We start from the raw sequence: 22,407 nt of genomic DNA, 5'->3' as shown, positions 1-22,407 counted from the left end.
TCAACCGTGTTACCCGTAGTAATGTTCACTGAACCGTAGCACCACTTCATGGTCAGTGACAACATTTGAGACTGTCTTCCACTCAAATACCGAGTAAACCCAAATTTGGGGTATGAAACAAAAGCAGAATGTATGGCGTTGGGGTAAATGGAACACTCGGTATGATGTTGCCTAATTTTATTCTTGATTGAGGAAATTGCCAGACGGTGCCGGTATTCACAGCGTTCCATTTACCCCAATTTACCCTAGAGATTTGATTATTTATGTTCATCCAGGTATGGTACACACAGCACATTATGGGTTAAAAGTGTGGTGGGGGGGGGGGGGGGAGACCCCAGTCAAAAAGTGAAGGGGCCACTCCCCCCTGGCCCCCCGGTCCCAAAAAATAGTTCCCCTGCAATCTGAATGGCCCGCCCAAAATGCGCCCAAATCTGTTCGACTGGCTTCAGTCAAATTAAAGGGCGCGCGGTATTTTGGAGCAGAATTTGGCAGACGACTTTCATCAACACATGGGCAGCAAGCTGTCAAGCCTGTCATTGTTTTAGGCAGCAGAAGTTGTTAATATTCACAGGAACAACTTGAACTCGAGTAGAGCTAAGCTGACACTGAGCTAAGGTACAAACATATTAACATTTTATATTTTATATTGTACTAATATTATAAACTCATGAACTTCAACTATAAAAAATAGGCCTAAATGTAGGCAGAGGATGATTTAAGGAAGCCCCATCATGCACTGTAAAAGTGTTATCACTAGAGTTTCAACTGCCACTTTACTTTTCAAATCCCATTGAACTCTGTGCAAAAGAGGTTGTTTTAGAATTGCCCTTGTGTCGTCATTACTTGGTCGATTTCAGATATAAAGTGATGTATGCATGAAGGATAATTCACACCTACTGTAGATAACATAAAATGTGAAATCGACCAACTTTTTGAAGGTGTATTTATTGTAAATATATCTGTCCAAATTCAAATTTAACCATGCACTTGTGTATGCAGTGGGCGGGCAGTGGTGTCATGTTCACTCACACAGCTGTGCTAACCGCAAGACTTCTGGGAAGTGCTTAAATCATCCTCTGAAATGTAGGTAACCCAGGCAAACCTTAGTTAACACATTTGCTAGTCAGTCAAATTCGCCGACAATGTCAATGCATTTTTACATAGAAATTTAAAACAAGTGCCCGAAGAAAGAAACCTACATAAATATGTTTTCTATACTTCACTTGACCCAAATATATGATTTTTATGGTGATAAGTCACCCGCACATGGAATTTGAGAGGGATTTGGATAGCATTTCCATTAAAAAAAGCTGCTATCATAATGAGACTAAGATCTAGAAACACCCCCGAAATGCCGTTTTGGGGAATTTTGCTAGCTGAAACTTTTTGATGAAAGTCAATCTTTGACAAGATGTAACTTTGCTACGGAAAGTGCTATGAAAAAATGGTTTTCAGTTTTGGCTTTGTTTACTCAAGGGCTTTAATTTGATATATAAAATGATGCAGTTTGATGGCAAATTTAAATTCACCTAGCATACCTACTAAATGTATTGCACGATTCATGAATCATTTGAATGTATACTAAAATGCAGAAAACCTTTTACGAGCGCGTATTGTAAGGATACATCGCGTATGTACTGCGTTGTACACACTTGTCTCTGATTGGCTGCTAAGGTGATATCTTGTTGCTGAGTGGAAATTTATGAATGAACTGTGCGCCGTACGCGTTGTTAGCGCCGAATTTGCAACATCACGGTAGTCGCGCTCGTAAAAGGTTTGCTGCATTTTAGTATAGTAAAAAATTAGTGTAGCATAGTAGCCCGACACACATGCACATCATCATTGATCATCACTGATCATGGCCCTATTCCTACCTCAACATGAAGTGTGATCACAGTGATGTGTCCAGACAGGATGGAGGTAGTTCCAGTAACTGTATTAAACTCGGTAATCTTTATTTAACATTATGACATTATCGGGCCCAGTAAATGTCAGTATGTTGAAGGCTAGGACCGAAGACATGCAGGCAGGTCTAGGATGGAGGCAGCCGCACTGAACTCATGTCGCAGGTTCACATTACCTGTATGCTAGGTGAATTCAAATTTGCCATCAAATTGCATCATTTTATATATCAAATTAAAGCCCTTGAGTAAACTAAGCCAAAACTGAAAACCTTTTTTTTCATAGCACTTTCCGTAGCAAAGTTACATCTTGTCAAAGATTGACTTTCATCAAAAAGATTCAGCTAGCAAAATTCCCCAAAACGGCATTTCGGGGTGTTTCTAGATCTTAGTCTCATGGCGATAGCAGCTTTTTTAATGGAACTGCTATCAAAATCCTCTAAAATTCCATGTGCGACTTGATTTTCACCATAAAAAATCATATATTTGGGTCAAGTGAAGTATAGAAAACATATTTATGTAGGTTTCCTTCACCCACCTATTCTCGAAAAAAATTCAAATTTCTATGTAAATATGCATTGTGTTGGGGCCCGATCATGGCGAATTAAGCTGACTAGTAAATGTGTTAACTAAGGTTTGCCTAGGTTACCTACACATTACTCGAGAACCTTGAGAACCTTCAACTTTGTAGGGTTTCTTCCAATCACTTGTAGGAATTTGTACGGTCCGATTGTTCTGTGGCTGAATGGAAGTACGTTCATTATGTTTACTTAAAAGATACGCGAATGGGCCTACAATCCATCTGGGTACGGTTATCTTGATCTGGAGAGACAAACGTGTGACTTGATCGAAAGACGTTAAGACAACATTCTTTTAGTTACTACTGTCGAGATACCTCTCTTTTATTACGATGGGCATTCAGGATTGATGTGCAAATCATCCTGGCCCGTGCCTTAATGTTTAATAAGACGAGTTCTCAGTGTTACTTCTCCTGCCTATAGAATCATGCCATATTCCAGGGATGTGAGAGTGACCCCCACATCCCTGGCTCGCTACTTGAATAGCAACCGACGACTCCCACTCTACTGTCTGTGTATCCTACTTTTGAATGGCATATTTTCCAAGGAGAGGGCAGTGTCACTGAGAACACGTGGACTTAGCTAGTAGAAGCTAAGAGTAATAATGTTGACACATCACTTCCTCCGAATCTGAACTATGTATGACCTATCTTATCCAGGTACTTCTTATATGAAGGATTATTACAACTTCATGACCTTACTCGAGTTAAGCATAAATTTGCAATTTTGCATGATGGACCACTCGCTCATCATGCTCATGGAGCGGTACGCTCGATCTCGATCTTGTTGTTTGAGTGTGTTGCCTTAGGCTAATGGAACTCGATTGTTAGTTTCCTATTGACCGCCTCGCATCACTTTTTCAATTTGACAAAAACTTTCATTATTTTCATTAAAAAGTCAATTATCTGAAAATTGAAATGCAAATAATCAAAATTTGAAACTCTCAAAATGTCTGACATCCCCTGCTGATCATAATCAACAGTTTTTCTTAGTTGTAGGGGTAGAGGATGTAGGCTGTAGCAAATAATGGAAATTTAAGGATTACCTCATATTTCTAGTGATTACAAAAATTGCAAATTTCTTTTCATTTTAATGAAAACAAATTCAAATCTTTTCTCAATCTGTTGCAAAATGTCTGTAAAGATGATCTAAGCATTAATACTGGTTTTGAGATAGTCTTTCATCAACAATATACTTTGGTACTGGTGGGGTACCTACAAATTTGGAGAAAGCTGTTCATGAAATCATTGATTTTGTTGACATAATGGATAATGAAAAGAAACCGAATAATGAATAATGAAATAGCGACCTCGTCCTTTTTTTCAAACATCCAATCGGAAACTAATAATCAAGTTCCATTGGCCTTACGAGTTTTGAATTTGTAGGTATGCTAGGTGAATTCAAATTTGCCATCAAACTGCACCATTTTACATATCAAATTAAAGCCCTTGAGTAAGGAAAGCCAAAACTGAAAACATTTTTGTCATAGCACTTTCCGTAACAAAGTTACATCTTGTCAAAGATTGACTTTCATCAAAAAGATTCAGATAGCAAAATTCCCCAAAACGGCATTTAGGGGTGTTTCTAGATCTTAGTCTCATGGCGATAGCAGCTTTTTTTAATGGAACTGCTATCAAAATCCCTCTAAAATTCCATGTGCGACTTGATTATCACCATAAAAATCATATATTTGGGTCAAGTGTAGTATAGAAAACATATTTATGTAGGTTTCCTTCACCGACCTATGTAAATATGCATTGTGTTTGGGTCCCGGTCTCGACGAATTTCGCTGACTAGCAATGTGTTAACTAAGGTTTGCCTGGGATACCTAGATTTTGTTAAGACTAGGGCGCCCGTTACGGCGGCGCCCCTATACCTATTGGCTTGACTTTGCCGTCTTTGCAAAATGCTTCAAATTTCGGTCTTTCTAGATTTACTCTGCATCTGTTTTGTTTAAAAAGTATGTGCTACTAGAATAAATAACACAACTAACTTGGTTTTGATTTTGATTTTATTACTGTTTACTAATATGCATTGAATGCAGTAGATCTATATACAGCAGGAATTAACGCTTGAAATACGAAATTAATAATTTTGCCTTTTAGTCTTGTACATGCTTTTCAAGAGATGACGCTATTACAAACACAGAGTATGATCCAGGTGAAGAGTAGCGTGATTTACTAGAATAAACAGAGACGGCATAACCGTGCACTCGTATGGCACCCTGGCACGTATTTTGTCCAATAAAAGAGAGAGAGAGAAGACTGGTTTCCTCGGTAAAGAGCATGGTGTCCTACTTCTTGATCCAAAAAGCTGCTATGTCGATCAAGGAACTTGGAATTCCAGCAATAAACATGGTTTCTTATTTTTTTTAAAACAGGGATGATCTCATATCCCTGGAAAATCGAGCGCGGTAGTTGCAATTGACAAAATTTACAAAAATCCTTAAAGGTGAACCTCATTGAAAATAAAGTTATATATCAATGGAAAGCTTATGATGTCAGGATACTAAAAATTATTTTTCCCGATTTTTTTGATGGCCAATAAAGCTGAAAAATTAAAAAAATGATTGAATTTTTGGTCTTTTTAAAGACAACCAAAAAGCACCCAAATCAATCGTCTATGACCTTGAGAATGCTCGTGACGTAAGCTCAGGGTTCGCAGTCACGTGATCCTACTCGGAAACATGTTAACAAGACTTGCTTCCTGTACTTTGCAAGCTGCCCGGCAAGTCTGATTTTGACAATAAAGCTTGAAATTAGAGGAATCTTCAAGTTGCTGGTTCCTTCTATATATATTAGAAATAATAGAATTATGGTCAACACATAAATTTTCCGTAACTTTTTGACAAAATCAGTCATAACTCTGGGTATAACTGGGTAATTGAGTTTGAATTTCGCTGGGATCAATCCCATGCGCAAATGCTTGCTGGACCGTTCATGTCATGGACTGAATAAACATGATCGAATAACAAATTAAATACTTGTTTGTGACATTCCCTATTCTTGATTCATTTTAAAATATCTGATTTAAAAAAATATCGTCTTGAAGTAATCAAAAAATAATAAGAAACCACCGATTTCATCAAATCCAGCCCATATAAAGGTTTTCATATTTAGCGCATTGCGGTAATACATTCTTTCCACACAATCGCGATTGAAAGAAACAGATACTCGGCAGATACTTTATTATAAAATAAATACAATTTAGGCTTAGTAGACCGTTATTTGATGGAATTCTGAAATCTGAATAAAATTAAAATATTGTCACTTGTGTCACGAGTCTTTAATGATATTACAATCAGTGTACGGTACTGAAAAAGTGAAACATTCATGTTTTATGGATTACCGAACACGATCGTGAAATTGCTGCTGGATGCTGAAGAAATGGCAGGGACGGATATGCACAAACACAGCGACTCGCTTGGGGCTTCGTCCCTCGTAGCACTTGCGCTGTCAGGAGATTTGATCAATCGCTCCTTATATTTGGAACATTACAGGAATAAATTTTGCTGATGAAGTAGCAATAAGTTGGAAATATCAGAATGTGAATATCAAATCGGTCATTTTGTCTGCAAGTACAGTACAGTCGCGGATACTGAACACTCGGCGTAGTGAGACTCAGTCAGTCCGCTGAGCTGAGCTCATCCCGTATGTATCTAATATCTATATACGAGTTCGCCTATCATACATGACCGGCTATGACCGGTTGTAAAGCTAAGAAATAATTAAAAAATCCTGTACATGTACCTTATTCTATGCCTTCATTTTCTCATTGTGATAAGTTCATCTCAACTTGGTGTGACGATCTGAACTGGTAGCACTAGCAGTTATTTTTGCAATCTGTTTTCAGTCCGGTTCTTCGCTGAATCTTAAGCTCTTCGTGCTTTACTGTAATATTCCCTATGCATATCGTGGATGGATTGGCCTATCCCAAATCACCCCGGCCAGCACTTTTCCCATTTTTAAATCCACACACTTTATTCAGGAACTTCATTCTTGATTTGATCATGATATTTCCTTCATGTTATTCTTATTTTATTGAAGATATTTTTCATGTAAAGTAAGTTGACAATGACTGAATTAGTGCATTGGCCCGATGCATGCCACAGTAATACACGGACATTGTGTTTACAATCAAACCCGGAAGTAACTGTGTGTCCCCGTGCTGACGCATCATCGAAAAGCGCCCAATTTGAACGATTTCGTTTTGTAATTTAGGGGGTGCCAATATCCAATCTTTGCATGGAGATTATGTCTATCCTGGTGCGTTAGGCAAATAAAAATATTCTTTTCTGCTTCCTGGCATCATAAGCTTTTCATTGATATATAACTTTATTTTCAATGAGGTTCACCTTTAAAAGCCTGTGCGTATCTAGGCTTCCCTTTTTGTTTGAAATTATACAAAATTAATGGGTAAATAAAAACACCCAATACACCAGGATCTTTGTATCGCTTAAACATGTTTAACAAGTTCAAATGCTCTTAAAACCTGATATCCGCGGTGACTTTCCGTTAAATCAATAGCCAGGCTTGCAATATTGTCCGGTATTACCACCGACCACTATATCATATGTCCACTTGGAAAACAATCCTTACTATAAATATGCAAACAGGTCATATTCAGAATAAAATAATTCTGGGCCAACAACACCCCCCCCCCCCCCACATGATTTCCTAACAATAGTAACCAAAATGATAACCTGGTCTTTATTCCTATTTATTTGAAACCAATCCTCTTACATCCCATGCAGTGCGATTTTACACATCTCTCACCGTAATAGATATGCTTTCTATTTCCTAATCTATCTTTGCGTACTATGCTAATGTTACATTATTGTTTTAGAAGAAAATTGTACCCAAACGGTTCAGCACATCACATCAAAGCTCCCATTGGGCGCCCTATTCCTTTTTTAAAGGAATTTTTATTCCAACTTCACTTAGAAGTATTTCTGGTGGAGGTAAGTTAGGGCAATAAGCTTAAGCCTGCAAATTTGCAAGATCTAGAATAGGCATTTGGTTACAAACGCTGGCAAAATGTTTGTTGATTGTGTCAGCAAGCTCCACTGGATCCATATTTATAGAAGAAGATGTTTAGGACCCAGTCAGATTTTTAACATGACTGTGCCATTTCCCTGTGCTATTACATTGTAGTTCTCAGGCCTTCAATATTGTTTTCGTAATATCTCTCCTTAGCTACACATATTGTTGTATTTCATTGCGAAATGGGAAGTCTCTTGTACTGTCATCATTCAGTACTGCAATAACTTATCAGCAGTGATTCTAGACAACATCGCAATCTGTGTAATTATGCCGGCGGTGTGTATTTTATTTCTATTTTTAAATTATGTTACAATGCTACGGCGACTTCACTTCAACATTTATGTTACATTGCATTTTATGTTACGGTACCGGTACATAATTTCTGGACAGACCGTAAATATTGGAGATTGAAGCTTTTATTTTTCTTTCATGTTTTCATTTTTCTGCGTGCATGAAAACCCCTGAACTGGTATGCAAAAATGAATATATGCGCTCAAACTTAAAAATATGCGCTGTACGCGCAGTAACACAGGTTAGCGCGACCCTCTGCTCTTGTATCTTTCCTGGTCACCACCCTTGTAGGCTTTACAACGTTCATCCATCATGCATCTCAACTTGTCCGTTACCACTGTTTATCCATTTGTCTGTGTCTAACAGATTTTTCCGGAAAGTGTAACTCATATTTTTCACGCACAATTTTTTCAAACAATTCACTTTCTCATCCGCACCATCAGTTGTATAAACTTCCTCCCAACTCTCAGAAGTGATCCATTGGCCAAAAGATCGTTTAGCTGAGTCAGTAATAGGACGAACAATCTTACGATCTGATTTTGGAGCAGGTATCTGCTGATTGGGAGTCAGTGATAGGCCTACAACAATGTTTGCTTTTACCGAGGGCAGCGAGTGGTCCTGCTTTGCTATCCTTTTTCGGTCGGACAGCGATGCATTTTTTGCACCGAAGGTTATTTATTCTGTAAATGTCGAAATTTGGATGAAAGTTATTTCGATGAGTCAACCAATTTATACTTTGAGCAAGCCTTGTCTTTTGAAAATTGCTGGGGAGTGACAAATCACTCTCCTCAAAACTTGCCAGGAGAGCTGTAGGTGAGTGATTTTAATCACTTATTATTATTACACCAGATGTAGGCGAGTGATAAAAAGCTCTCCTCCTCAGCTTCATTTTAGGCGAGTGATCACTCTCACTCGCCTCAAAAGACAAGGCCTGTTTGAGTCAACTGAACGGTATCTTTTGAGCAAGATTTGCCTATTTGCTGAACTTGTAATGTTATTTTAGCAACATTTTTGATGCAATCGCCTTTTGTGATCGGCTGTGTTTACTTCTGAACTTCCATTGCTTTACACAGTGTCATACTTCAGTGAATCAGACTAGATTTTGAATGCAATGGTCTCTAGCCCTTGAGCCTAGAATGTGAAGTTATCGGTAGCGAGATCAACAGATTTTTCATTTTACATTTGAACCCCAACAGTGACCGTTAATTACGCCAGTTACCCGGCTTTCTCGCCACAATAATACAAAAAGTTTTATTCATCACCAAACTCGCATCCAGTGCCACAAAAACTAATTCCCCGAACCATTACTGACTGGAACAATCTAAAAGAAACTACCGTTCAAGCAAGCAGCGGAGCCTACAACTTAAGTACGGTATTCAAGTCACAACTACAACAACAATAAGCAGATCTTTCCCCCCTATAATTCACAACCCCTGCATGGGGTAAAAAAAGCCTGGGTGCCTGCTTAATATAAGCCTTGCATGTAAATGGTTGCCAACATCATTTTGCTTTATTTATTTGATGTTTGTTTTTTGTTTGTGAATGAATGGACAATCACTTATTTTAATCAAATTTTTTTTCTGTTCTAAATTTATGTAAAGCTTCCTCGAGAGCAACCAAGAATATAACTAGGCTATATTAGATACCAGCCGAGCTTCAACTTTTCTTACAAGAATGTCGTGGAACAGGTGGAGAGGGGGTAACAATTATCGATGGAAGAGCAAACAAAAAAACAATTATCGATGGAGCCGTGGTGAAAGCCTTGGAACTCCCACATGGTTACCTGATGATGTACATGTACATAGTCAATCTGAGAGAGACTCGTGGGTAGATACACCATCTTCCAGCCAACAAGGTACAGCAGGAGATGCTGGGGATGATGACGATGCAGGCCATGTGCTATTGGGGACTGTGAGAGGGCCTGCGGTTGGTTTACAATACTACAGGGGAGAGGTAAGTGCTATTTCTATAAAGCCATTATGTATAATTTACCAGTATGAAATGGGTTTATGTATCAAACCTGATTTTTTTTGGCATATATTTACAATGTTTACCCTGAAATTACCCATGTCTCAACTTACAAGCAGTCACATTTGTTGTGTTTGTTAGGTCAACAGCAATTTTGGCATACATCATGATGATACTTGTAATGTTGTTTAATTTGTCCCCCATGGAACTCCCAACTTTAAATTACTTTGTTATTTTGGCTTAAAATGGACAGAAACATTGCCTGACAGTTATTACAAATATTATTTCACCATTTTGAGTCAAGAATAACAATATTACAATTTGATGGAAATTGTACAAAATGACTTGAAACAAAGACCATTTGAAAAGTTGAATTTATACCTGGTTACAAGCCAATTCTAAAGACATGTACTATCTGCTTTCTCTCATTTTTTTTATCCAAGGGTCGCCTGCCAAGGGGCCAGCAAAATCTATACTGTAGTTTGATCGGCTCGTAATCGGCAGGAATTGTTAGGCTTACTTGATAGTATAGACAAAGTATAGGACTTAAATAATAATTTGTGATACTTCTGACGAGTTGTCATAAGACATTTCTCGAAATAAAATTAATTGATAATATTAATCTGCCATATTATAAGGCCCGCCGATTACGAGCTGATAAAACTATAGCTACATGTATTTGAACAATCCAGGTTTCCAATGATACATACATTTGTTTGTAAATTTTGTTTACTTGTGATACAAGTTCATACAACTGGTGACAGGTGTTGATACTTATTTTTTCTCTTTTTAAACATGTATATCTGTAGGTGAATAACAAAGAGATGGTGTCCTTGGTGAGAGAGCCTCGCAATCCATATGATACCAATGCTGTCAAGGTAGAGAACATCTGGGGAGAACAAGTTGGTCATATCAAGAGGGAGCTGGCAGCTCCACTTGCATTTATAGTAGACAACAAATTAGCCAGATTGGAAGGGTAAGGTCCTGTTACCTTCAGTAATTGATTTGCATCAGAGCCTTCAGGTCATATTTATCTAGTTTTGGTTATTTTGCTTATGGGTTGTTTTACAATCAGGGTACACAGATTGTCTCACTGGGGGTGAAAAATGAAGTGTCTAGTTTTTCCTCAATTTATTTGTTTTTGTGTTGTAGATGGGTCAAATAGGAAATCTGTAAAAATTTTAGGCGTCAAGTGTTCAGAGTTTCAAGTTATGCCAGAAACATGTTTTTGATACACACGTTTCTGTATACCCAATTTTTCGGAGAGGACACATTTTGATGGAAACCTGACGTCCAACTTTCAAACATGTGATACATGGAAACTAAGTGTAAGTGGACTAAGTGTTTATTATGAGTTTGTAGGATATATATAAGTGTTTTTCAAGAAAATAAAATTTTAGTCTTGGGTCAATTTTAACTATGGATTACGAGCTTGTATTCGGAGAGGACATTTTTTGACGGAATTTTCAACATAAATTTGAAGAAATGGTACAATTAATGAAACAGTCGCAATCTTACATGGTTCTCAATTTTAAACAATCATGTTTCAAACATTACTTCTGAACTGTCAAAATATGTTTTTATGGTATTGCTGGCAGTGATATATCATTTGCTAAGTTCACAAAGGTCAAATGAGACGACTATTTTGTCCCAAAATCATACAGAAATGTATATTTTCATCATTTGCTAAGCATTTCAAACAGTTTCTTTGTGGCTGTAGGTGGAATTAATAGGGGCCAATAATTAGGCATGGCAACTTTTAATTATAAGTTAATCTAATATTTGAAACAGGGCACAATATGGTGCTCAGCCCAAATGTACCCTGATTGTAAAACAACCCTTATATGTGACCTGCTACCACGAAATCAGAGTAAAGTCGCAAGGTGTTAGTCACTCAAAACGCCCTGGCTACTGTTGGTGTTCACTCACTTGTTAAAGCCACTAAGTATGTCTGTATGCACAATGGGCCATTCACGAAGGATAATGCTACTGGTTTGTACAGGTGGTGGCAAACAAAGAACATCAAATAGTCAGACCAAATATCTTGAAAATACCAACTCAACAAAATGAGTATAAAGTTGTGGCGACTTTACGCCGATTTCGTGGTAACAGGTCACATATAATGTACACTTTATATCTGTCTGAGACTAGTATACTATACATACTAGCCTCAAACTCTGCAGAGTAATACATTGATCATAATAGGAAATGAGTGAAGGAAGCCACCATTTGGTCACATTTGGCCCATTTCACGGTTAGGCGCCACTTTTTGATTTTCAACATATCTGGCCTGGTGTGTAAAAAATAATGGGGTTACAGAATTTACTGTTGGTGATTTTTCATTGTCTCTGTATGGCCTACCTCCATTAGCTTAATCGGCCTTTCTAGTTTTATCTTTCAGGGCGCACAGGGGTCAGAAGTGGTCAAAAAAACACATTTCACTAGCAACCTGGAAACAGACATTTATTTTCCAATGCTGCCACTTTTTACTATGTTGAGCCTACCAGCTGCTTTTGTTGTTTTTATGTAGTGAACAAGTTGCACTATACAGCCATACATGAACAAAGTATTAGTTGTCAGTTAAACTAGCATGAGAACCATTTAAATTTCTGAATTTGGATGTGACATTTTCCGTTCACATCTATGTACCTTATTCAAAGTGGAATAGATCGACTAATACTTTACATGAATGGCAAACTAGTGTGTTTTAGTAAAGTTCAGAGTCTTGTTACTATTTGTTGAACAAATTACACTTGTTGCTCTTAATATGTAGATACAGCGATATTTTGAATTTTTGCCAACAAATTCCGTTCACAATTTTGTCAAATCCGATTAATTTTCCAAATAGTATAATTTATTAACAAAATGTGGCAGAATTTTTTCTCCTTGATTTTTAAAAATCTCCTGCTATGAGCTATCTAATGACACCATTTAATGAAAACTCCTTCATCAACTTAGCTTGCAGATGTCATTTCAAAGTTTCCGTTCACATGTGTCACATCCATGGTACCTGTCACATCCAAAATAGTTTCTTCAAAGAACTAAGACAGGAATGGGACTAGGATGCCAGTTTGAAGTTATTTCATTAAAGGTTTGTGGGGGATCAAAAGGCACAACAAATCTTTAATTCAGTATGCCTTCTTTAATTGTGACAGGAGATTCAAAAAGCTTCAATTTCCGTTCACATGTCACATCCTCAAAATTAGTAGTTTTTAGGCCAAAATACTTTAACAACATGATATTTGACTTTCTAAAATAGGTTTATTATTTTGTACATGTCATATATGATTATTTCAAAGCTTTGTCTTTGTCTTTAGAGGACAGTTTTGTATACAATTTACAGAAGCGGATGTGACATTTTCAATTGTGAACGGAACATTTCAGTAAATTATAAACATTTTGCTTGTCAAAAATATAAAGGGTCAGGAAAAACGTTTTAGCATTGCTCAATTCAATAGAATCTCACAATAGTCCAGGCCCTGTCCTACAGACCCGTATACATTTTTCAAAGAGGAAAGTTTGAAAGTTGATTCGAGTAGGGTATGCATAGGTCTACCAAATTCTACTAGGTGGAAAATTCCAAACCCGGGCAAACTCTGTATATAGCCATTTTTCAAAATGGCCGCCAAAATGTACTTATGAACCAGGTAAAATGACAATAACTCTGAAACTACTTGACCTAGGGAGGTGATTGAGGTGTCTATCCCCACTAAATCAAAGCTGTCTGATTGAATGAAGGGGGTTTCATGTATGTCTGAGGTCCAGGACACCTGGAATCCAAGATGGCCGCCCGTAGCAACCATACTCATCATATTAGCCAGGTGAAATGACAATAATTCGGAATCTGACCTACAAGGGTCGTTGAGGTGTCTATCCCCACTAAATCAAGGCTGGCTTAGTGAATGAAGGGGGTTTCATGGATGTATGAGGTCCAGGACACCTGAAATCAAGATGGCCGCCAAAGCGACCATAAATCATCATATTAGCCAGGTGAAATGACAATAATTCGGAATCTGCTTGACCTACAAGGGTCATTGAGTTGTCTATCCCCACTAAATCAAGGCTGGCTGAGTGAATGAAGGGGGTTTCATGGATATCTGAGGTCCAGGACACCTGAAATCCAAGATGGCCGCCTTCAACAACCATAAATCATCAAATTAGCCAGGTAAAATGACAACAATTCGGAATCTGCTTGACCTACAAGGGTCATTGAGGTGTATATCCCCACTAAATCAAGGCTGGCTGAGTGAATGAAGGGGGTTTCATGTATGTCTGAGGTCTAGGACACCTGAAATCCAAGATGGCCGCCCGTAGCAACCATAATCATCATATTAGCCAGATGAAAAGACAATAATTGAATCTGCTTGACCTACAAGGGTCATTGAGGTCTCTATCCCTACTAAATCAAGACTGTCTAATTGAATGAAGAGGGTGTCGCGGTTGTCTGATGTCTAGGACACCCACAATCTAAGATGGCCGCCCATAGTAACCATATAATATTCACATTAACCAGGTGAAATGACAATATCTCAGTAACTATTTAGACTCAGTACACCGGTCGATCTTACCGTTTCCGATGTTGATTAAGATACTTCTTGCATCGATCCCGAGATGCGGAAAACCAATAGTCATTTTGTCCCACATAAATGAATAAATAACAAAAACCCCGATCCCCGGTGGACTCACCCAAAAGGTGACGTCACACCATATGATCGTCCTTATCCTCCTTGGTCTCCGACTGACACAGACGTGCCTATCGATTGTTCATAGCACTGTGTATCAATTTCTCGACCAAAAGGCGAGATATACGGTTGTAGTTTCACACCTTAGGTAAAACCAAACCGGTATTGTTCGGCTGAGGATAGTTTTGACGGCATTTTCTGGCGAAAAAGTGACAAAAAACGATCCAAAACTTAGCTACATATCGTGCCTCCGTTTGTATACGGGACACACGAGCAATTCAAAATGGCCGCTCGTTGACGCCATTCATTTTGTTTCCCACGTAAAACAACCATTGCAGCCTGTAAGTTACAATAGATGTTTGTACATACACATTGTATTTCATGTACGGTAGGTTATTGTTGCTATGTTAGGGTGATTACTCTATCGTTATGTCTTCATTACCGTCCAATAAAGACGAGTTAATCAGATATTCATACGGTGGGGATTGGTAGGGACCCGTCTGACATTTTAGTAATAAAGTTAGCCAGTCCTTACTTTACCACTAACGTTAGCGACCAGCCTCCGTGCTCAGGTTTGCTTACTGGGCTTGAGTCGCGTGTTGGGGGGTAGTGCCCCCTCCCTTTCTCCTCGCTTCGCCTCGGCCCTGTCGGGCTTGCCCTTCCCTGGTGACGGAGCGGGACCCACACCCGCTCTGTTTCACCCACAGGGAGTGCTCACGATCTTCTAGATGTCTTTCTTTTGCTTAGGACTCTCCGAGTTCCAGCTTGACGATTGGGATAGGCTCCGTCCATCGCCATAAGACGAAGAAGAAATCTACCAAGGGCACTGGTAAGGTCGACACGGTGGATTCTGCTGTGACAGCCCCTATGGGTCATGGCAGGTCTGCTTAAGGGGCTCCGGTCCCCGGACAAGCAGGCGGTTCCTTCGGGACTGCTAAGCGTCCCAAAGGCTCAGCAGCCAGCGAAAGCACTGACTATACGTCGGAGCAAAGTAGCAGGCAGCAGAGCGGTAACCACCAGCGAAAACCCTAGCGGGTTTTGCAGCAGGAGGATACCAGTCGATCGGTAGATTCTGCTGTGACAGCCCCTATGGGTCATGGCAGGTCTGCTTAAGGGGCTCCGGTCCCGGACAAGCAGGCGGTTCCTTCGGGACTGCTAAGCGCGTCCAAAGGCTCAGCAGCCAGCGAAAGCACTGACTACGTCGGAGCAAAGTAGCAGGCAGCAGAGCGGTAACCACCAGCGAAAACCCTAGCGGGTTTTGTAGCAGGAGGATACCAGTCCTCTAGCGAAAATCCTCACGGGTTTTTAGCAGGAGGACACCCGTCTGTTGCAGGCATATCTACGGGCTCAAACAGCCACAGTAGTAGCCAGCGACGGGCAGCATGCAAGGGTACCCGGGCTTGCCTGGGTTGAACCCTAGCATGCATGGGTTCAGCAGAGACGATACCGCGGCTAACGCTGTGGGTGTAGTCTTAGCAGAACCAACTGGGGTTGTCACACGGCAGCGTTTCATGGCGGGACCGCCGAGTGATACCCTGGGCCCTAGAATAGCTGCTGGCTGTCCACAGGGACTGGCTGGCGATTATTCAGGGGTTGGGCTCGCAGTCTCTCACGGGACAGCGACCCAGGTGCATTCGGTGGCAGCTACAAAGACGAGCTACGGCTTGACTTCAGTGGTAGCCGCTATGCACCCGCCCATAGCTGCCGGGAGTGGTCCGCCACACACAGCGACCTTGGGCGAAGCTCTAGAGGGTACAGTAAGTAGCTTGAACAGCCTAGCTGATCAACAACCCACTTATGTCCTCGAGAGCCAGCGGAGCGTGGGTGATCCATTACCGTCAATGGGTCAATTACCCTCTCTTGATCGATCACTGTCAAATCAACAGGGCATAGCTCCATTGATTGACGCTGCCTATTCAGGTGGCGAGGTGATTGATCGGGGTATCTGCGCTCAGCTACCCGTGGTACTAGGCAAGCTCCCTCTAGCCAAGGGACAGCCGGTATAGCGGGTACCCATACATGCACGGCTTGATCCTTGCGGGAACGCAGTGAGGCATGGGTACAGTGGTACACAGCCGGAGCCCTCACGGGCACCTACGCTGGAACCACGCGCCTACAGCGGTACACAACCGGGAACCCTCACGGGTACCCATGCTAGTACCAGCGCCGGTACCACGCCAGCACACAGCTTGATCCCCCAAACAGGGAACGCAGTGTGGCGAGGGTACAGCGGTCCACAGTTGGGAACCCTCACGGGTACCCACGCTGATACCGCACCGGTACCGCAGCACTCGCTTTAGTCGCCACAGTCTCTGTGGCAACAAGGGGGAGGCGGTGCTGGTACTGCAGTACCATGGGGTTACCCTGGTGGCGGATCCTTTCAGGGTCAGCTGCCGGCTGGGTATGCCCGTGGTACCCGCCGCAGGGTGTTTCTTCCACGGCCTAGCACCGTGGCAAGTGTCGCCTAGCGATGGCCACGCAGTACCAACATCAGCTGTTGACCAGGCCAGCCGGCATGGGGCTAACCCAGATCTTGATCAGGGTAGGCCCGTGCTGCTAAGCGCTAGGACGGCGGCTGCGAGAGCATCGCGGACCCAGTGGTGCCATGGCGGATACCTCAGGGTCTTGCGGGAGTACTCCCTCTTCTGCTGGCAGGTAGTCGGCGAGCCACACAGTGGTTATGCCTTCTTACCCGTTTTCAGATGCCCGTCCTCAGTTACCGTCATCATCGGAGCATGATACGGATACTGTGGGCGAGGGAAAGGAGTCGGAAGCTGAGTCCGGTAGTGACATCACTACAATCTCCTTCCCCCGCTGCCCCGCGAGGGGAGCAACAGCACTGATCTTCCTCCGGACACCCCCTAAGGGGGAGTCCATGGAGGAGGACCAGGGATCCTTTCAGTAGGATGCTCAGCTGCTGCTTCCTCACAGGGGCGCCTGCACTCTCATTCCCGGCAAACCTCACGGGTAGATATCGTGGGGCTGTCGAGCTCAGTAGAGCTATGGCGCCCGCGTGCTTGCACGCCTTCCTCTGCGTGTAACGCGGGAGGACCACGGGACCTACCTGAGGGGATCCGAGAGGGACCCAGATGTCGTCAAGCGTATCACGCTCAGACAACATCTGAGCTCTTCCGCAAGGTGAGCCTATTAGCGGTGCTAACAGCTAGCCTCAACGAGAGCTCCATGGGCCTAGCCCATAGGGTGTCCACTCAGCGCCGGGGAGGGGCCTGCCACTCCAATCGCTCAACGCGATGGAAAGGCAGGGTCCTTTTTCTCTTTGGATGCTTCTGCGCTACGGTGGAGGACCGTGCAAAGAAGCTACCAACGGAGCACTCTGAAGAGGTCGGAAACTGCCCTTACCATGGGTAGGAGCTCCGACTTCAGCAGGCCGTGCACCACCAACAGTACCCGAGCCCACTACCTCTGCAGCACCCATTTCTGGGAGGCGCAAGGGTAGCACAGGAACAGCTGGCAAGCCCGAAGAAGAGCAACGCTCTTCCAAGGGAAGCTAGGCAGAGCATTCCTGGGGGCTCAGCGGTTTTTCCACAGGGGATCTCCCAGTGGGCGACCGCTTATGGCTTTCACCCAGAGGTGGGAAACCATCTCTTTGAGCGCCTGGGTATGGTCAGTGGTGAGTGGGGGTTACAGACTGGCAACCCAGTCTCCCCACATTCGTCTGCACATTTCAGAGGTCCACAGTAGTGCCGTCAGACGGCCCCCAGCGTCGGGCACTACTGACAGGGATCACACAGCTTCTCACGAAGCGGGCGATTGTCCCGGTCTACCCCCGTTCTCACGGGTGATCTTGGAGCCATTGGCTCCAAGGAAGACAGGACGACAGGAGCCCCATCCGAACCGCAGGCTGTTGAACACGTTCTTCAGGCCCAAGAGGTTCAGAATGGGGACTCTCGCCTCGGTGCTAGCCTGCCCCATCAGGGGCATGGGAACAACATCGCTAGATCTCTCGGACGCCTATCTGCATATGCCAATCGCCTCTCAAGATCGGAGGCATCTGCGCTTCTAGGTACAGGATCAAAATTACCAGTTTTGATACCGGCCATCCGGACTGTCCATCTCTCCCAGGGTGTTTAACACTCTTGGTCAGAGCGGTGGCAGCGTACCTGAAGCACAGGGGTGTCAACATCAGTTGCTACCTGGACGTTTGGCTCATATCACGGACGCACTCCACTGAAGACTACACGGGTCTCATGGGGTTGATAGTCCGTGGGTGCGGGACCCTGGATTTTTGATCAGCTCAAAAAGTCCAGCGTGGTCCCGACGCAGAACACCACTATTTGTAGGGGCCCAGATCACCCTCAGGGAGGGGTTCGCGGTGCTCTCACCCGAGCGGGTGACGAACATGGTGCGGTGTGCCTGACTCTTGGCCGAGTCTCGGGCAAAACCCGCTGTGGCATGGATGAAGGTGGTAGGCCTAATGGCCAGTATGGTAGACCTCGTACTGTACTGCCGTTTCTACGTTAGGCTTACCCAACTACACCTTCTAGCCTGCTTGCAGGCCCAGTCGTCACCAATATCCCTCGCGTTCCGTTGTCGGAGATCGCGCGAGAGGAACTCTGGTGGTGGACCCATCAGCCCAATTTGACCCAGGGTGTCAGGTTTCCTGCACCCCGGTATGTCACGTAGTGAGCGACCATAGCGTCAAAACGGGGCTGGGGGTCCACATCCACGGAGACTCCGTCTCGGGCCTATGGGGGCCATAGAGACAGAGTTTCACATCAACCTCCCTCGCTTACGAGGAGGTGATCGTGGAATCACATACCGTTGTCCTGACGGATAACACAACCGTGGTAGCCTACCCCAACAGACAAGGGGACTCCGGGCCACCACGATTGAGCCTGCATGCACGACACCTGATAGGGTGGTGCAAGTTCAGGCAGATTACGATGAGAGCGATACACATCGCGGGCGTCACCAGCATCCTCGCGCACAATCTGTCACGAGGAAGGGTGTCGGGACCAGCAGAATGGTCCCTTGCTCCGCAGGTCGCTCAGGCGATCTTCAAGGGATGTACCACCCCTCGAAAGATCTGTTCGCATCTCATCGCATCATCCACTGCCGGTGTACTGCTCAAGAGTCTCTGTCCATAGACTGGGGAGGGATGACAGCTTATGCAGTCCCTCCGATCTCACTACTCATGAGGGTGGTGGCCAAGATCGGGTGGGAAGACTGCATTGTCATTCTGCTAGCGGCAAGGCCGCTGGCACTCCCAGTACCAGATCTACTCCGGATGCCCGGAGCGGAGGTACCAGTCTATCACTAGAGCACCTGCAGTTAGCTGCATGGCCCTTACCAGGAACACGCAGCGGAGGGATACTTTTCATCAGAAGCTGTTTTTCTCATCGCCGGGGCTAGGCGGAAGTCTACCCTCCGTGCGTATAGCCAGAGTCTGGCTCCATACTACGCTTGGTGCAATGAGACAAATAGCTCTCCCGCTAGAAACCTCTGTGCTGCTAGTTCGGAGTTGCTGACAGAAAAGTTCCAAGCAAGACGTCAGCTGGCCACTGGGGCCAGCTATAAGTCAGCTGTCCTCTCCATTCACCGAGGTTTCGAGGCGGGTTAGACTATCATAGCCGATGGTTACCTTATTAGTCTACGCCTCGACGGTATGTTCAACGAGTGTCTACCAAAAGGAAAGTGATCCTCCTAAGGGATCCCAACACAGTCTTAGATTACTTTAAGGGTCACCCTTTTGACCTTCCGTCCAAAAGCGGCTTAAATCGTAACTCTCAAGATGGCTTTCCGGTTTAGCGTTGGCTTCGAGGCGGCGGTGCTGAGTTGCACACGGTCTCGAGGTTAGCTTCCGTGTTCACAAACACTGGAGCGACACTGTTTCGGCGCTCTGTTCTCGTGACTACTTAACGGGCGCGGTGCATACCGACATTCGTCCCTCTCCAATCCCCAGGGTTGGGCAAGGTTCGCTGAAGCCAAAGATAGGCTGGGGTGTCCGATAAGGCGCTGCAGCACTATTTCTTCCGAACACAAGCCTTGCGAGGACTCACGACCGCATTCATCACCCTTACAGAGCCTTTTCGGTCCAGCCGCTGTCGCAATGGCTGGTCCAGGTGTTGGTGGGGTCCGGGGATCGCGAAGGTTTCAAGCGTCCCACGACCCACTCGACACGAGCTATCTCATCATCTTGGGTATACCGTTCGGTTGTCCCTTGAGGAGATCTAGCAGGCGGTGTCCCGGAAGCCACCTTCGCCCTTCTCTACGATACTTCCGTTTACGTTAGTAATCAGAGGCGGGCGGAGGTTTACCGGGACATTGTTCGGCGATCATAATACGGTGGTGTACGGGTACCAGGTTTTCAGACTATACAGAATACTCAGCATGGTAAGAACCAGTGTCGCTATTCTTAACCACCAAACTTATTAAGTAAGGAGGTTTATGTCTGTGATCGCGTGGTCTTTTTTGTTTCCCGACCGTTGGGGGAAAATATTTTCTGACCTCGCGAAAACCATCGTTACCCGCTCCCGATCCCTGATCAGATGCTGACCAATCTTGTACCTCCATCCGTCGGTTACTTGCTAGATCGATCTTTCAGATGTTGATGCAAGAAGTATCTTAATCAACATCGGAAGCGGTAAGATCGACCGGTGTACTGAGTCTAGTCCCAAACAGAAATGTTTGGTAGACTCATAACCGGTCGCGATCTTACCTTTCCGATGTTGATTATCCCGGACCCGCCACCCCTACAAGTTTGGTCCGAGTAGGGGATCCCAAGTCGGATAAGGGGCGATCATATGGTGTGGCGTCACCTTTTGGGTGAGTCCACCGGGGATCGGGGTTTTGTTATTTATTCATTTATGTGGGACAAAATGACTATTGGTTTTCCGCATCTCGGGATCGATGCAAGAAGTATCTTAATCAACATCGGAAAGGTAAGAATTCGCACCGGTTATGAGTCTACCAAACATTTCTGTTTGGGACTAATCTAGAAGAACAATTAAGGTGTGTCACTTCACTGAATCAAGTCACACCAAATCCAGATGGCAGTCATAGCAACCACTATAAACCAAATGAAATGTCATATATTAGAACCAATGCACCTATGAAAATCAAGGCTAGTTTCCATGGTTATCTGAGGTCTTGGACACCTAAAATACAAGATGGCTACCCATAGCAACCAAATGCATATTTTGCACAGTTATAACATTTGCAAATGATTTGACTCGGGGTATAGGGTACATGAAATGTTGCCCACTTAACCAATGTTACGTTAGTTGTTAATTTTGTTTGTTAATGTTATACATTTGTAGGTGAGTAGAGATTGACAGACATGACAGAGGAAAAGGAAGAAAGTACATCTGAGATCGATGGACTTAATCTCCTTATTCCCAAGCCTGCTCATGCTCCTCCAGACCCTGAAAAATGTGTCTTTTCTTTTCTTGTTTCTTTTATTCGTACCCTATCAGAGCAACATATCGCACAGTTACATAAATAATTTTGGTTTGGCTACTAGGCCCTGCACGGGGAACGACGGTGGTGCGCGTGACTGGCATGAGGTGGGCTTAAGGACCCTCATCTACCTGAGGTTCCTCTGGTGGTATGTGGACGTTTCGTGTATTTGTATATACCTTTTATAACATGCAATCATGTTATGGTACTTGAATGTATAATCAGGTCCAAGAACCTTAAGCTTTTTGTGAACATCATCATTTTTGAGTTCAGCTCCTTTCGTCACTGCTCGTACACGTTTCCTACCAGTTTCACCACTCTGAAGTGACTGTGATTTCTTGCTCTTCTTTTGAAAATTGATACATTTTTCATGGTCCGGAGGAGCATGAGCAGGCTTGGGAATAAGGAGATTAAGTCCATTGATCGATCTCAGATGTACTTTCTTCCTTTTCCTCTGCCATGTCTGTCAATCTCTACTCACCTGTAACATTAACAAACAAAATTAACAACTAACGTAACATTGGTT

The 22,407-nt window shown here is 43.4% G+C and overlaps 1 protein-coding gene across 1 annotated transcript in view; it reads left to right on the top strand.

The window, feature by feature from the left end:
• The first annotated feature begins 470 nt into the window (after positions 1-470).
• LOC140151299 (helicase-like transcription factor) overlaps positions 471-22,407 on the top strand; it is a 52,866-nt gene continuing 30,929 nt past the window's right edge. The window contains 3 exon segments of the mRNA XM_072173582.1: positions 471-615; positions 9,414-9,765; positions 10,590-10,756. Coding sequence (XP_072029683.1) covers positions 9,487-9,765; positions 10,590-10,756 — 446 coding nt within the window. The 5' untranslated portion in view covers positions 471-615; positions 9,414-9,486.

The sequence above is a fragment of the Amphiura filiformis genome, chromosome 4, assembly GCF_039555335.1.
Source record: "Amphiura filiformis chromosome 4, Afil_fr2py, whole genome shotgun sequence".
Classification (NCBI taxonomy): domain Eukaryota; kingdom Metazoa; phylum Echinodermata; class Ophiuroidea; order Amphilepidida; family Amphiuridae; genus Amphiura; species Amphiura filiformis.
Note: the sequence above shows the minus strand (reverse complement) of the source record. Positions and strands in the feature narration are given on the sequence as shown.